The sequence below is a fragment of the Mytilus galloprovincialis genome, chromosome 13, assembly GCF_965363235.1.
Source record: "Mytilus galloprovincialis chromosome 13, xbMytGall1.hap1.1, whole genome shotgun sequence".
Classification (NCBI taxonomy): Eukaryota; Metazoa; Mollusca; class Bivalvia; order Mytilida; family Mytilidae; genus Mytilus; species Mytilus galloprovincialis.
This window is the reverse complement of record NC_134850.1, coordinates 7,370,669-7,387,967: the sequence shown is the minus strand read 5'-3', so window position 1 is coordinate 7,387,967 and position 17,299 is coordinate 7,370,669. Positions and strand designations below refer to the sequence as shown.

Genomic DNA, 17,299 nt, shown 5'->3' with positions numbered 1-17,299 from the left:
TGGATAATGTTTGTTGTTGTTAATTGCCCCTGCTGCTAGTCCAGTTTTTAGCCCACCTGGCCCACAGGGCCAAGTGAGCTTTTCTCATCACTTAGCGTCCGGCGTCCATCGTCGTCCTGCGTCCGGCGTTAACTTTTACAAAAATCTTCTCTGAAACTACTGGGCCAAATTGCCGGTTCGCCGAATATCGGTTAACCACTCCCTCAAAGAATTTTTGACCAATCAAAACCTTTGTTTTTCTTCCGCCTGCTGAAGCATCATCGTCCGCCATTTTGCCCGTCAACTGTTGACATTAACAACGAAATACATATTTACTGATCGTATCGCGTTTATCACTCGCATTGGTAAAGCAGTGTTGCTGGGGAACTTGTAACACTGATAGCCGATATCCAGATAGATTGGAAGGTGGTATCGTGTTCTTACCATTCCCAAAGCCAGGAAGAAGCCTTGAAAAGGCCAGACGATGGATTCGTTTGTGTGGGAGACCCCTTGAACAGTTAAATGAGGAGATAATTAAGGAGAGGGCTAAAGCCAAACATTTATTTGTTTGTTCAAAGGTATTATATTTTAATCATTATCTGGCTTTTGAATGCATTACATTACACACGTTGATATCAGAAACGGCATGAAAAGTACAAAGAAAAGGGTGCCCCAAATAAATCCCCGTTTGCTATAAAAACGTGTAGTTAAATGTAGGAAACTTATGTACGGAACATTAAAATCATCTTGCTACAAGTCACATGCATAATAAATTATGTTTTCATGAAACAAACATGTAAAAATCGATCTACAACCACTCATACACTATTTTACTGTTTACAAGGTTCACCTGAGCCGAGGTTACAAGGTTACACACTAATTTGCATAATCAATAAACAAATCGCTGTGCAAATGGCGGCTGATGTACGAAAAATCTACAGCATGTTAATTATGTCCTATTATACATAAATAAATAAGGATGACACTGTGAAACCTGAATGAATAGAACAGTGAAACCATATCAGATGGAATTTGAATAAGAAAGGTGAGAACCAGTGTCAAATGATAAAATAGCCACACAAATTACTCGTTGATAAAAGCAGGTGCGTGAAAGTGTAAACAAATGTGTATTCAATGAATGACTTTTTGTATCCACAAACCCTTATACAAGTCGCTTTAGGTAGAGGGTGACCATGCCACAGTGAAAATGTTTTGTACACTCAAATGCATTTTTCATGAAATAATTGTAAACAAAATCTTAAATGGGTTACACTATTTTAAGTAGAGACATGTACAGTTCCTAGCTGTCAGTGGGATCTAGAATGGGTAGGTTCCCCTTTATGTGGGAAACAAACTGGTTGTTTGTCACTGAAACATTACTAGGGAGCTTATGGCAGTCAGAGGGACCCTGAGTTACAACAAGCTCTGAATCAGCAAATGGCTGTCCATTTGGGGAGCTACCATTTGATTTTTATGGGGGGGGGGGGGGGGGCTATGATGAAAAATGTGTCCTGCCTTTTTTATGTTGAAATCTCTGTACTGCCTTTTCATTTTCCAGTTGCTCATCCTGCCTTTTTTTTTTTTTTAGAAAAACTTGTCTTGCCTTTTTAACTCAAAAGTCTAGTCCTGCCCTTTTTTTTTAATTTCATCCTAGCTCCAACCCCCATAAAAATCAAATGATAGCTGCCTAAGGGTCCATTATACTATCAAATAGAAAAATGTATTCACCAATTTCACCAAATTAGGACACCAGGAGGACATATGACCTACAAACAGGGAATAACTATAGTCTATAAGCATATACATAGAATTAAAATTGCCACCCCAATAAAAAGACAACCATGCAAAGTATATTATCAGATCAATATCATTGATCAAGAGTTATGCAAAAACAAATAATCCCTACTTGTACTTAATCCATATCACTCAAGCAGTTACATAAATTAAAATTTGAAATTTCACCAATTTTTGCACCACAAATAACATGAATAAGTATACATTTTTCAATATTTTTGTATTATCTTCCTCTTAACAATCTGACCACAGAGCAGTTTTAAAAATGAGTAATTAACTGGTACATGTGGTATGTAGGTTTTCAAACCTGGAATTTTTATTATGGAAGAGAGAAGGCATGTCATATGAATGTTAACTAATTTTTGATGTCTTCTAAAAAGGCTACATTTTTATGGCTCACCTACGATAGTAGAGGGGCATTATGATTTCTGATTTCTGATCTGTGTGTCTATTCTTTTCTCTATTTGTTCGTCTGTCTGTCTGTTAGGTTAAGTTTTTGGTCAAGGTAGTTTTTGATGAAGTTGAAGTCCAATCAACTTGAAACTTAGTATACATGTTCCCTATAGTAGGATTTTTTTTATTTTAATGCCAAATTAGAGTTTTGACCCCAATTTCACAGTCCACTGAACAAAGAAATTATAGTGCGAATGGTGCATCCATGAAGTATTTACACATTCTTGTTATTAGTAATTTATCAATTTCATGCCATGCATAAAGTCATAAATACCAATTTTTAAAGTGTTTTGAATGATTGTGAGCTGCTCAACCATGTACATATATGACATATTTTCTATATTAACAAAGGGCACATCAAATTAAATCAAAACTCAATTGTTTCATTTTATTTTCAGCATTTTGTAGATGGAGTGCCATCAGAGCGCTATCCGGACCCCATGTCTGCCCTTTCACATGAAAAAATAACACCTTGTAGAAAACGTCCAACCCAGAGAGATTATACTACTAATACATTCAGTGCACCAACCTGTAAGAAAAGGCTAATCGACACAGATATGTCATGTACATTGTAAGTAGAAAAAAAGTAACAATATCTCTTAAAAACAATATCTGATAGTCAAAATTCACTTCTAATATATATTTTGACATATTTTGTATATTTACACCATATCGACTCATTAAACATTGGCTATATTCATTACCCACACTTTATTTAATGCACATCAATTTTGAGGGTATAAAATTCAATTGAAATTGACAATAATCTCATCAAATCATATGTGAAAAGGGGTGGGGAAGAAAGAACCTCTAGATCTTGGAACATAATATTGGTACACCCCTAATCATAGTCTGCTATGAAAGATTTATATTCATAGTGAAAGTACATGTATAATCATAATAAATTTTTTAATGCCCCTGCCACTAGGCAAAGGGGTCATAAAGTGATAATCTTGTCGATCTGTCCATATATAATATACATCCCAAAATTGTTTTGATTTTCTAAAAAGTTTGCCTCAACCAAATGTTATGAAACTTATGCACAATGCTTATTACTGTGGATTCATTATTATTCCTGGGATACTAATTTTCGTGGGTACAATTAACATGAATTTAAATATTCAAGGAAGAACAAATTAACTTAAGGCTTATATACAGACTTTGGCAAGTTTGATTTTGGGTTTTATGCAGATTTTATAGTTCTCTTCATTTCTTTTAAGAACTCAAGGTGAATTGGTACAAGGACCTTTAGATTCATTGGCAGAAAAGAATATTGATGTGTCAGATGTAGAAAACATAGATCCAATTGAAGATAAAAGTTTCTATGGTAAGAATTTAATAATAATACATGTATGACATACATATAAAAAAGATGAATTGGTGTAATTGCCAATGTGACAAGTCTTCACAAGAGACCAAATGACACAGAAATGAACAACTATAAGTCACCATACAGTCTTCAACAATGAGCAAAGCCCATACCACATAGTCAGCTCAAAAAGACCCAAAATGACAAATGTAAAACAATTCAAAGAAAAACTAACGGCCTAATTAATGTACAAATCCATGAACGAAAAAAAAATGTAACACAGCAACAAAGACAACCACGTAATTACAGGCTTCTGACTTGGGACAGGCACATACATACATAATGTAAATGTGGCGGGATCCCAACCCTCCCCTAATATTTAAAGGGAGATAATTGAACTTACAAATACGTAGTTTAAAATTGCAATTTGTGACAACAGGTGATATAAGAGCAACTTCTCATTAATGTTACAACTTACAAGGGAGATAATTGATTATGTAAAACAAAATGTAATGTAATTATAATTGAGGAGGGGTTCATTCAGCAATTTACCCTTATTTTATGGGAAAGCATGGATAAATGCAGGATATCCAATTACATTTGACAACATTCTGGTGTAAATTTATTTATTAAATCACTTTTTCATGTATGGTTTAAAATGTTGTATATAAAATTTTGACAGTTTATCAACTAAGGCTTTCATGGTGATTTCATGAGGGTAGATTCTTTCTATGCCAATGTCCTGTTTTGTATATGTAACAAAGTCACAAAAAGGTGCACCTGTGGTTAAAAGTTGTCCTTGCACTTGAAACCAGTGTTTATGATTCTGAATTAATGTGAAAGAATCACCACTGGCATTTGGCTTCAAAAAGAAATCAGCTCTTTCATCACACGCTTCCTTCAATGTCATATTCCTTACTGAATATGGGCATTTAATTTCGATAATTCCAGTTTCAGTTTTGTCACATACGACTGCATCTGGGGTTGAACCAATAAAAGGAAGATCTGGTTGAACAGCAAGTCCTATATCATGAATATGATTTCCTGATTGTTTAATATACATTTGCTTAGCAATAGTTTCATTTGATGTTCCATATGAGGTTGCTAGTGATGTAAATTGTTTACTTTTAAAAGTATTTTTCAAAAATTTATCATTAATGTCTTTCTTTCTTAACATTACAGCACCAAAGTTTGAAGCTGTAATGCGGTTTTCTCTATGTTGAAACCATGCTGTTGAATTTGACTGTTTTCTTGTTTCCTTTTCTATAGTAATGGCTTCTGTTTTGGTGATATTTGAAGCAATCCATTCAGTCTTCATTTGGTCCATTGCTGACATATCTATGCATTGCGGTAGTGGTTTTGGAAACACAATATCCCCACATATGTCGGAATTTTCCTCTCTTGGTTGGAATATCGGTGTCATTAATGGTTTCTGCAATGTAATATTAATAAGGATAATTCAATATTGTTTATAATACATAGCACATTTTAAATCATTACAATACATATGCACAATTCTTATATGATTTACAAGTACTTAAATCTGATTGATCCATTAGAGTATACCCTGTCAAAAAGTATTACAGTAAATATCTGAAATACATTTTACTGCAAACATATTTTTACAATATTTAAATTGAAAATATAAGTGGGTTTTTTTTTGTTTTTTTTTACAGGTGTAGAACCTCTGGACATGTTAGCTATGGCTGCAGAAAACAAAGCACTGACTGAAAACTATGCCAAGCTTGTGCTAGAAAATGTAAATTTGCAGCAGCAACTTTCAAGTTGTAAAAAAAAGAAAAAAGAAAAAAGTATTATAATAGAAAAATCCTTTGGTTGTGAAAAGTTAAATAGTAAAGAGTACCAGTACTACACAGGATTTTCCAAAGATCGGTTTGAAGATATATTAAAATTTCTTGTGCCTAGAGAGGGAGAGGACATTATAAAATGGACAAAAGCTGTAAGTGGATCTAAGCAGTTAAGTACCAAAGACCAACTGCTTTTGGTGATGATCAAATTGAGACAAAACTTTGACTTTTCACACATTGCAAATTTATTCAATTTATCAACACAGGATTGCAGTGTCATATTTTTGAACTGGATAAATTATATGTTTCACAGACTAGGTTCACTTGTCATTTGGCCACATAGAGATCACATCATTGAACATATGCCACCAACTTTTAAACAGGACTTCCCAAATAGTTTGGTCATTATTGATGGCACAGAAGTTAAAATTCAGAAACCCAGTTCATTACATCGTCAAAGTCAGTGTTATTCTGATTACAAATCATGCACAACATTAAAAGGTCTTGTGGGTGTTGACCCAAGAGGATCAATAACCTTTTCATCAATGTTATTTGCTGGTTCGATATCTGACAAGGAAATCACCAAGGAGAGTGGATTTTATCGCTTATTGAAGGATTTAATCAGTAGTGGAAAAGTGAATGTAGGGGATGGAGTAATGGCAGACAAAGGTTTTACGATTGAAAAAGAATTGAAAGAAATTGGTCTGCAACTTAATATACCACCTTTTGCTTCAAGTGGATCGCAGATGAAATCTGCAGATGTAAACGAGACAATCAAAATAGCTAAACACCGTGTTCATGTTGAGAGGGCCATTGCACGTGTGAAACAATTTAAAATTTTATCTGGAAGGATAAATCTATCTTTATTTAGTTCAGTTAATCAAATTTGGCTTACATGTTGCTTATTAACAAATTTCATGCCATTCTTGATCCAAGATAACAATGATAAAAGTAATTAAAAAGAAATTCCTGAACATTTTATTCATTTTATTTAATTCTTTATTCAATGTAAATACTATAGAGCATGAAAACAGACATACCAGATAAATTTAAAATTTGAACATTAATGAACCATGAAAATGACACTGACAAGACAGATATTTACACTAACAATCAATTCATATATAGACTGCAGAAAGTCACCTATTCCTTAAAAGATATCTGAAAAACAGACCAAACAAGATTTTTTTTTTCATTTACCAATGAACCATGAAAATGAGGTCAGTGTAGGATGATTAATGCCTGACGATCATTCACACATTTCAACCATTTCCATATATATATACACAAATTATAACTGAAACCATGGTCATAATGTTTGAAAAATACACCAAATACACAAAAAAATAATTTGGCACAATTTACTTTGAACAAGTGATGACACCTCACATTTGGACATGCACAACCATTCCATTCTCCAAATATATGCATATAGTTGCCCCATTATTTTGAAAATGGACTTGTGTTTCACTGGTCATTTTGGAGCCCTTTATTGCTTGCTGTTATGTAAAACATGAAAAGAAGGTAGAGGACATTTGACAGGTGGAAAGTTTAACAACATTATGCATCTGATGTACAATCCTATATCTAAAAAAATTTAAACTTTCAAGAACCGTAACTCCTGAACGGTAAAAGTAAAAATCGTCATTATTGAACTTGACCTCCATTTTGTTGTCAGTAACAACATATTAAAATTTTAAAAGGTTTGGTTGAATGCTTCATGAGTAAATGCACGGACAACATTTGGTTGCCGCCCGCTGTACACCCCCAAATCAATAACTGACATTTTTGACACAAAAATCCGGTTAAAATGTCATAAACCTATCAGAATCACAACAACTCTTACATGATAACTGAGAGGTGATCCAAGTAATTGGGGTCCTACTAGTGTGTCTAAGGTAGTGCTGGATCCCAATTCTTCAACCAGGTACGATATTGGGCTCAGTTTAAGCTGCTTTAGGTGAATGATATCCTCATCACAGACTTCAATGTTTCTATAAAACAAGATTAATACACTGGCTACAGTAAAAAAATATGCAAGTGTTCAGTAAACAAAAATTTGTGGAATGATGTATCTGAACACATAAACAATGATAAAGCATGGTAGAGCTTGGTCATATGAACAATGATTTCAAATTTCAGAAAGCGCTGAAGTCCTTTTCAAAAAAAAAAATCTTTAAAGGACGACTAAAGTTGATCATAAGTCCTGAACAATTTAGTATATTTACGACCAAGTTTTTTGTGAAACCGACTCCAGATATGTAGTTCTTCAGAAAAAAAATAAGACGAAAATTAACTACATAAGAACCTGTAACATAATAGGACTGAAATAATAAAATACATGTTTTTAAGGAAAATACTTCATTACTTCTAGTAGCTTTTAATATTCTTAATATAGAGTTGTTATGTATGAATGATTCAGCATGTTTGAAGGCCCTCCAGCTACTGTCAAGATGAAGAACAGGAATAAAGGCCCTGTTCATTGATAATTTTATATTTTATGCATTGTGTGCGATATTGTCTCATGCAAATTTACTCAATATTTCTTTTTTTTTGCAATTTTAAAAATCTTATAGTCAGCTCTTTTGATTTTTCTCTATTATGTTTGTATAATTCATTCTTTTAATCTTGTTCATTCTATATCTTAGAGGGTAATCAATTTATCTCACAGGCTGATATAACATTTTAATCACCTATTGTCAATAAATGTGGCAATTACAGGTTTTCTTTTTCTTGTTAAATTCATTGGCCTTGAAATAATCATTTGGGACACAGGCTCTGCCTTAATTTTTGGTCCTCTTGGCTTGTCCCACTGCTGTGGTAGACTTGTAGATGATGGCTGAGATGGAACAGCTTTATATCCAAGGATTTTCCATTGCTCTATCATCATGACCACTGTCAGAACATGTGCACATTTTCCTGATATTCTAAAAGTATAATTTATGTAACATTATTTTCAAGTTTCTCATGTATAATATACTAAACTTGGCTTATAATAAGTAAACACAATAATACTTTTATGTTTAGCATGTGATCTTCATGTACATGGATTGAAATAACTAATAAGTGCATCAGATGGGTGATGCACAGTCCTTAAATGTAGGTTACAGTGATCTAAGGGCTGTTAAACAATGTTGTACTGAATGCAAGAAATTTGAAGTAAATTAATATCATTGATATATTACCATATAGGTCTTTGAGAAATTGGCCTTAATGTAGAACTTAAAAGTATTGGGATGGACAGACAAAAGTAAATCACATTAGTGGATGGTCAAATGTCTTTGGTTGTTACATGTCACTGTGTTTGGTTTTTTTTAAGTACATGTAGTTGGATTTTTAAAGTCTTTGTTTACTCCTTGGTTTTATTTGTTGTTGCCTTTGATATGTAGCTCTGTTTAAGTTAACAGCTTTTAAATTTATTATTGACAAAAGAACAGCAACATGTATACATGTTTGATTTTAAAATCATCACTTTTGTAAATGTAAATATTTCAACATACCAAGGAAATTCCACAATGGTTCCACAATGGATTCCATATTTTTCGAATTGGTGCTTAGCGGGCTGATATGAAAAGTTTATCACATGCTTCGATTGTTCCTCAATCCTCAATCTTAAGGCCTGTTGGCACGAATTGTCCCAATGTACGGTTTTACTCTCTGGTGCGTTTTCCTCGATGTATTTTCTTCTCTGTGCTTTAAATTTGGTATGCGCTGGTTAAGATTGGGATTGAGGAACAGCAGTATTAAATCTGCCCGTTCTGTCAATGTAATGTGCCACTGTTTGTAATTTGGCTTTTGTCTCTTCTGTGTTTTCGCCGTCCAGTCTTGTCAGCATAGTAGCTAAATTCAAGTTTCTGACCCCGACCTCTTTGGATATTTGGTGTAGCATATCTTCTCGTTCTTTTTCATAGTAGGGACACTCTAGAAGGAAATGTTGAGGCGTTTCAGGTGCTCCACAGTTGCATGACTCTATGGCGTTGGTTTGGCCTACTCGGTTCTTGTAGCAATTCAGTTCTGTATAGCCAGTTCTTAGTCGGGCGAATATACTGAAATGTCTTTTAGTTGGGAAATCATACATAATTGAGTGTTTTGTAGTTGGTATTTTTTCATAAAGGTCCCTGCCTCTCTCAGATATTTCCCATCTTCTCTGCCATTTATTTCCTGTACTTTTGTATGCTGCTTGTTTGACGTCCTGTAGTGTTATGACGTTAATTTCCGGTGGTAATTCTTTTGCTTCCTCTGCCGCTGTTTTTGCAAGGATGTCAGCCTCATCATTACCAACTATGTTGGCATGTCCTGGTGTCCATGCTACAATTACATTGAGTCCTTTTTGCCTAAGATGTTCAATATTTTCTTTTATTTCTCTTATTACGGAGATGTAGCTGTTTGAGGCCCAGTTCAGTGTAAGTAATCCCACGGCGCTTTGACTGTCAGAGAAAATTTTGATTCTTTGTATTGCATTGTAAATGTTTTCTGTAATGCAGTATTCTAGGACCATTTCCGTAACGTTATCACATGGCATTCCGGTGATACTCGGCAAATTCCGGAAAATACACCTCAATGCTACGTTTTCCGTGAAAAAAACATTACAAAGTAGTGTACATTACAATTATTTGAATACTGGAAAGTATATTGTGTAAAATAATACTAAAAAAAAAAAATATTTAAATAAATGCATTTTTTTAAAAGTTTCACTGAAACATAATTTAGTAAGTTACTTTAAAAAAAAATTCCAAACAATTAATTTCAAATCAAATCAAATATTTTATTGTCATATAAACTTTACAGTTTGTGACCAACATATATTAATACAATAAACACAATAAACATATATACATACATATTAAACATACAAAATATCAATAGCATTAAAATGTATAGCAACAAACAAGTTGTTAAGAGTCCCCTGCCCTCAGTTCTAATGACTTTTTCAAGAAGGATCCTAACTTATTTGTTTGTAAAGGCGATGATGGATTTAGTAAATAATGAATTTTTTCTTCTTCATTTAAATTATTAAAGTTATTATTTTCTGTACATATGTGATGAAAAAATTCATTTCTTAGAGTTTTATTATACTCACAATATAGTAAAAAATGTTTCTCATCCTCTAGTATTTTACATTTATGGCAAAGACGTTCCTCTCTTGGGATTTTAAAATATCTCCCCTTTTCAATCAAGAGGGAGTGATCACTTATTCTAAATTTAGTGATTAATCTCCTTATCTGAAAATTAGATGTATTTAGATAATATTCTAGTTTGTAATCTTTTTTAAGTTTTTTATAGAGAAAAAATTTACTTTTATCATCGATGTTTTGAAATTTATTTTGAATTAAATCTTCATATCTATTTTTCATTTTTAACTTTATATCGTTTTTTATTTTATTTACATCTTTTATGTCCTTACAAGTAGAAAGAATATTAAGGTCAACGTTAGTCTCTTTGACAATATTTTTAGCATATGTATACCATGAGTAAGTTCCTGTCAAATCTAGAGACTGTGCTAGAGAAAAAGCTTCCTTTAACAATGGATTAATATTATTATTATATAGTCTAGCTAAATATAAAAGGGTTTGTGTTTTAATAAAACATTCTATAGGCAATCTTCCTAATTCAACTCTTGCTCCTAAATTGGATGCATTTTTTCTTATCCCTAGAGTAGATTTACAAAATTTAAGATGCATATTTTCTATGGGGGTTTTGTCTATAAAATCCAGTTGATTAATTTCTTTTCCTGAAGTTAAGGCTCTGCTTTTGGCTCGATGAAAAGAAATATATGTATCCAAATATGTTACTTCTGAATTATAGGTCATAATTGGTTTTACTAAAGAATCAAAAAGATTATTTGCTACTTTTATAGGTAGATTATTCAATGATTTAGTATATGATTTTATTGCAAAAAATACTTTTTTTGCTTTTTTTGTCAGCTCTAAAGTACTTTGTGATAAATTTCCATTACATTTTATCAACATTCCCAAAAATGAATATTCTGTTACACTCTCTATGGCTTTATTCTCATAGTAAATATGTGATGTTTCACTTTTATGTTTTGACTGACTAAAAATCATGGATTTAGTTTTGTTTGTATTCAAAGAGAGTTGCCATTTGTTACAATATAATTTAACGTTATTTAAACTGTTTTGTAGACCCTCTTTTGATTCTGACAGGATTAAAAGATCATCCGCAAAAAGAAGGCATCCTACCTTACTATTTATAAGTTTAAGGGGACTTGAATCATTTCCCTCAAAATTTTTTACAATATCATTTATAAAGACATTAAATAAAGTGGGACTTAGTGTGTCTCCCTGTTTAACCCCTCTAGCAATATTAAAATATTCTGATACATAATCTTTATATTTTAAAGATGATTTAGTATTTAAGTATTGTTGTTTTATAACTCTATAAAAAGACTTGCCAACTCCCATTTTACATAATTTATAAAGTAAAGCAGTTCTCCATACTGAATCAAAAGCCTTTTTCAGATCTATGAAGCAGGCATAAATCTTTTTTTTCTCTTTATGTAAATATTTATTAATCAAGGACTTTAATAAAAAGATGCTATCAGCTGTTCTGTGATTTTCTCTGAAACCAAACTGACAATCACTTAATTGTTTGTCAACAATCTTGATTAGCCTATTATTTAATATGGCATTAAAAATTTTTGGTAGATTACTTATAAGAGAAATGCCTCTATAATTATTAGGGTCTAACTTGTCACCTTTTTTATGTAAAGGGATCATGAAAGATAATTTCCAAGAATCTGGATAATTACCTGTCTTTAAAATCAAATTAAAAACTTTTACAATAGAATTAATTATCACAGGTTGTGAGTGTTTGAGTATTTCATTCACAATTCTATCTGGACCTGCTGATTTGTTTACTTTAAGGTTTGAAATGACCAGTTTTACTTCAGCAAATGTAATTGGTGCATCAGTTTCCATATTCAATTCAATATTATCTTCTATAATGTTTAGTTCACGTTCCAGTTTATTTACAAAGGATTTATCATATGAGGCTGGTGTACCCTGATCCTGAAAATGTTTTATGATTTTATTTTCATTCATTAAAATTTCAGGAATATCTTCTTCAATATTTGATTTCTTTTTTATTGCCTTTAGAACATTCCAGTATTCTTTTGGATTATTTTTTAAATTATCTGAAAGTGATTTATAAAGTTTTTGGTGATATTCAAATTTTTTCTGTTTAATCATTTTTTTTAGTTTTTTACATAATTCAAAATATTTAGATTTTAAACTTTTGTCATTTAAGTTATTCTTGATTTTATTTCCTAAATAGTTTATTTGTCTTTTTGTTTCATATACTACATTATCTGACCATACTTGTTTAATTTTTTTCTTTTTCTTTTTTGTTGGTTTAGATATGACTTTACATGTATTTTCTGCAATAGTTTGTAAAATTTTGTTTAGTTTTTCAGTTGCACCATCAACGCCTAGTTTATTGCTATCAAAATGTTCCATCTCTAAATCTAAAATTTCCTTTTTAACATTTTCTGTTGATAGAACATCAATTAATTTTGAAGATGACAATTCTGTCCATTTGTATGATTTTATCAAATGCCATCTCTTCTCATCTAAACATTTCTTCATACATGTATCTGATATAATAGAACAATTCATATATAAGTTTATTTGAACATGATCTGATAAATATGTAAAGTCATTTGTTTTAAAGTATTTTACCTCAGGCAGGAGACTCTCACTTGCAATAGCATAATCAACTGTACTGAACCCAGTATTACACATATAAGTAAAATATCCCAGGGAATCTCCCAAAAAACGACCATTAAGTATACGAAGCCTTGAGGACGAACATAATTCAAGTAATTTATTCCCCAATGTATTCAAAGTGCTATCTTGGTTTACTCTTCTGATATCAATATCAGTTATATAGCTCTCTGGAAGAAGGTCAATACCATCATTATGTTCATTATGTATATTGTTGAATTATTTTTTTGTCGATTCGTCCATATTAAAATGTTGTTTTTTTCTCTATTGAGGCATATGATAGAAAGATTTCATATCGAATGTATAAAATTTTGGGTCCGACGTCCGTGAACTTTTCACTCTTTGAACTTCTATTTGGAAACCACGTAAAAGGATCAATACATGAATCTGTTATTTTTCTACATTGTTGAAGCATATGATAAAAAGATCATAACATGTCATTTTTCATATCGCATGTATTATCAACCCTCGGTCAATATCAGCCCTCGAGCCATGCGGCTCTTGTGCTGATATTGAACCTAGGGCTGATAATACATGCGATATGAAAAATGCCATGTAATAATCTGATATTATCAGGTCAAGATCTATCTGCCCTGAAATTTTCAGATGAATGGGACAACCCATTGTTGGGTTGCTGCCCCTGAATTGGTAATTTTAAGGAAATTTTGCTGTTTTGGGTTATTATCTTGAATATTATTATAGATAGAGATAAACTGTAAACAGGAATAATGTTCAGCAAAGTAAGATTTACAAATAAGTCAACATGACGGAAATGGTCAGTTGACCCCTTTAGGAGTTATTGCCCTTTATAGTCAATTTTTAACCATTTTTCGTAAATCTTAGTAATCTTTTACAAAAATCTTCTCCTCTGAAACTACTGGGCCAAATACTTCCAAACTTTAACTGAATGTTCCTTAGGGTATCTAGTTTGTAAATTGTATCAGAAGTTGTGATCTATCAACAAACATGGTCGCCATTGCTAAAAATAGAACATAGGGGTCAAATGCAGTTTTTGGCTTATAACTCAAAAACCAAAGCATTTAGAGCAAATCTGGCATGGGATAATATTTTTTATCAGGTCAAGATCTATCTGCCCTGAAATTTTCAGATGAATCAGACAACCTGTTGTTGGGTTACTGCCTCTGAATTGGTAATTTTAAAGAAATTTTGCTGTTTTTGGTTATTATCTTGAATATTAATATAGATAGAGATAAACTGTAAACAGAAATAATGTTCAGCAAAGTAAGATTTACAAATAAGTCAACATGACGGAAATGGTCAGTTGACCCCTTTAGGAGTTATTGCCCTTTATAGTCAATTTTTAACCATTTTCGTAAATCTTAGTAATCTTTTACAAAAATCTTCTCCTCTGAAACTACTGGGCCAAATACTTCCAAACTTTAACTGAATGTTCCTTAGGGTATCTAGTTTGTAAATTGTATCCGAAGTTATGATCTATCAACAAATATGGTCGCCATTGCTAAAAATAGAACATAGGGGTCAAATGCAGTTTTTGGCTTATAACTCAAAAACCAAAGCATTTAGAGCAAATCTGACGTGGGTAATATTGTTTATCAGGTCAAGATCTATCTGCCCTGAAATTTTCAGATGAATCAGACAACCTGTTAGTGGGTTGCTGCCCCTGAATTGATAATTTTAAGGAAATTTTGCTGTTTTTGTTTATTATCTTGAATATAATTATAGATAGAAATAAACTGTAAACAGCAATAATGTTCAGCAAAGTAAGATCTTCAATTAAGTCAATTTGACCAAAATTGTCAATTGACCCCTTAATGAGTTATTGCCCTTTAAAGACTTTTTTCACAATTTGTTCATCATGTTGACTTACTTTAAAAAATCTTCTCCTTTGAAACTGCTGTATCAATTTCAGCCAAACTTAGGCTAAATGAGTTTCAGAGTATCTAGTATAAATTTTATATTTTATTTCCTTGTATGTCAAGAAACATAGCTCCTATGGCTAAAATAGAACATAGGAGAAAATGATTATTTTTTTTTGGCTTTTGAAGAAAATAGGACGATCCAAAAAACATTTAAATAAATTGAAAAGCCAAAATAATCATTGATGAGAGATTTAACCAAAAGAATTAAGGTGAGCGATTCAGGCTCTTGAGAGCCTCTTGTATAAATGTGCATGTGAAATTCATTGCTTTTATAATTTTCTGCAATTGATAGTAAAATTTTAAACTTTAAAATCTTAACAGTTTTCACATCGAAATATTTAATTCAAATTTGTTCTCTGGATCAAGGGACGACATCAAAAGTTCAATGAAAAACTAAAAAAAAATCAATCCACATATTTTTTTCATTGACTCCCCCCCCCCTCACAAGTTGCTCATCCTGCCTTTTCTTTCAGTCAATGGACTCGATGAATTAGCGTTGTACTTGAAAAATGAAGCCGTACTTTTCTACAAACACTTTTCATATTCTTTGACAAGTTTTAGGTATTCGACACAGGATAGTGATTTTTTTTCTGATTCCGTTTACTTGAGAAAAAAAATTCCGAAATTGTAAGTAAATTCATATGTAATCAACCATGCTTTGTTAAAAAAAAATGCAGATGGCAAACCATGGCACAGGGGAATTAAATGTAGTTTATAAACTCCAACGATATACTTCATGAGGTTTTGCTATTCTCGGTTGAAAAACGAACGTAAAATGTATATAATAATTGTAAATATGTACACGTAAATAGAAACAATATCCTTAATTTCTTGATATTTTGTTTATCAGTTTATCATACATGTTTCGTTTTGTATTTCATTTTAAATACGAATACATACTACATGTACTTTAGCGAATAGTTCAACAATGTTATGCAGCTCTATTCTTACAGTATAAAATTAAAAGATAAATGTTCATCCATTTAAAATCGAAAACAGTACATTTATATTTAAAAAAGAAGATGTGGTATGATTGCCCTTCTGACCCCTTCTGTCCGGTGGGCGTCCGTTTTTATACAACCGCAAAAATTAAAATTTTTTGGTCGTATATTGCTATCACGTTGGCCTCATCGTCCTGCGTCGTCGTTGTCCAGTGTCGTCGTCGTCGTCCGAATACTTTTAGTTTTCGCACTCGTAACTTTAGTAAAAGTGAATAGAAATCAATGAAATTTTAACACAAGGTTTATGACCACAAAAGGAAGGTTGGGATTGATTTTGGGAGTTTTGTTCCCAACATTTTAGGAATTAGGGGCCAAAAATGGCCCAAATAAGCATTTTCTTGGTTTTCGCACTATAACTTTAGTTTAAGTGAATAGAAATCTATGAAATTTTGACACAAGGTTTATGATCAAAAAAGGACGGTTGGGATTGATTTTGGGAGTTTTGGTTCCAACAGTTTAGGAATTAAGGGCCAAAAAAGGGCCCAAATAAGCATTATTCTTGGTTTTCGCACAATAACTTTAGTATAAGTAAATAGAAATCAATGAAATTTAAACACAAGGTTTATGACCACAAAAGGAAGGTTGGGATTGATTTTTGGAGTTGAGGTCACAACAGTTTATGAATTAGGGGCCAAAAAGGGGCCCAAATAAACATTATTTTTGGTTTTTGCACCATAACTTTAGTATAAGTAAATAGAAATCTATGAAATTTAAACACAAGGTTTATGTTATGACCATAAAAGGAAGGTTGGGTTTGATTTTGGGAGTTTTGGTCCCAACAGTTTAGGAATAAGGGGCCCAAAGGGTCAAAAATTGAACTTTGTGTGATTTCATCAAAAATTGAATAATTGGGGTTCTTTGATATGCCGAATCTATCTATGTCTAGATTCTTAATTTTTGGTCCCGTTTTCAAATTGGTCTACATTAAGGTCCAAAGGGTCCAAAATTAAACTTAGTTTGATTTTAACTAAAATTGAATCCTTGGGGTTCTTTGATATGCTGAATTTAAAAATGTACTTAGATTTTTAATTATTGGCCTAGTTTTCAAGTTGGTCCAAATGGGGGTCCAAAATTAAACTTTGTTTGATTTCATCAAAAATTGAATAAATGGGTTCTTTGATATGCCAAATCTAACTGTGTATGTAGATTCTTAATTTTTGGTCCAGTTTTCAAATTGGTCTACATTAAGGTCCAAAGGGTCCAACATTAAACTAAGTTTGATTTTAACAAAAATTAAATTCTTGGGCTTATTTGATATGCTTTATCTAAACATGTGCCCAGTTTTCAAGTTGGTCCAAACCAGGATTCCATA

At 32.1% G+C, this 17,299-nt stretch overlaps 2 protein-coding genes across 4 annotated transcripts; one reads left to right on the top strand and one right to left on the bottom strand.

The window, feature by feature from the left end:
• Positions 1–183: 183 nt before the first annotated feature.
• On the top strand, positions 184–6,531 carry LOC143055969 (uncharacterized). 3 transcript variants are annotated; one of them, XM_076229043.1, is made up of 4 exons: positions 184–557; positions 2,625–2,797; positions 3,447–3,553; positions 5,212–6,531. In XM_076229043.1, the coding sequence occupies exons 2-4, from the start codon at positions 2,667–2,669 to the stop codon at positions 6,300–6,302; spliced, it is 1,329 nt and encodes a 442-aa protein (XP_076085158.1). In that variant the 5' UTR covers positions 184–557; positions 2,625–2,666; the 3' UTR covers positions 6,303–6,531. The 3 variants fall into 3 exon arrangements, with proteins under 3 accessions (XP_076085158.1, XP_076085161.1, XP_076085160.1); XM_076229046.1 differs by lacking the exon at positions 184–557 and adding an exon at positions 601–1,024; XM_076229045.1 differs by lacking the exon at positions 184–557 and adding an exon at positions 601–1,082.
• Positions 4,153–8,267, bottom strand: LOC143055971 (uncharacterized). The gene is made up of 3 exons (XM_076229047.1): positions 8,037–8,267; positions 7,190–7,337; positions 4,153–4,967 (listed from the first exon to the last, which is right to left on the bottom strand). Exons 1-3 carry the CDS (start codon positions 8,231–8,233, stop codon positions 4,170–4,172), a joined length of 1,143 nt encoding a protein of 380 aa, XP_076085162.1. The 5' UTR covers positions 8,234–8,267; the 3' UTR covers positions 4,153–4,169.
• Between the last annotated feature and the right edge of the window lie 9,032 nt (positions 8,268–17,299).

Coding starts and splice junctions, on each gene's coding strand:
- LOC143055969 (XM_076229043.1), top strand. CDS start 2,667: ATGTCTGCCCTTTCACATGAAAAAATAACACCTTGTAGAAAACGTCCA. Junction 2,798..3,446: donor ACAGATATGTCATGTACATT/GTAAGTAGAAAA, acceptor ATTTCTTTTAAG/AACTCAAGGTGAATTGGTAC. Junction 3,554..5,211: donor TGAAGATAAAAGTTTCTATG/GTAAGAATTTAA, acceptor TTTTTTTTACAG/GTGTAGAACCTCTGGACATG.
- LOC143055971 (XM_076229047.1), bottom strand. CDS start 8,233: ATGATGATAGAGCAATGGAAAATCCTTGGATATAAAGCTGTTCCATCT. Junction 7,338..8,036: donor GCCACATTTATTGACAATAG/GTGATTAAAATG, acceptor CTTGTTTTATAG/AAACATTGAAGTCTGTGATG. Junction 4,968..7,189: donor GATCACCTCTCAGTTATCAT/GTAAGAGTTGTT, acceptor ATTACATTGCAG/AAACCATTAATGACACCGAT.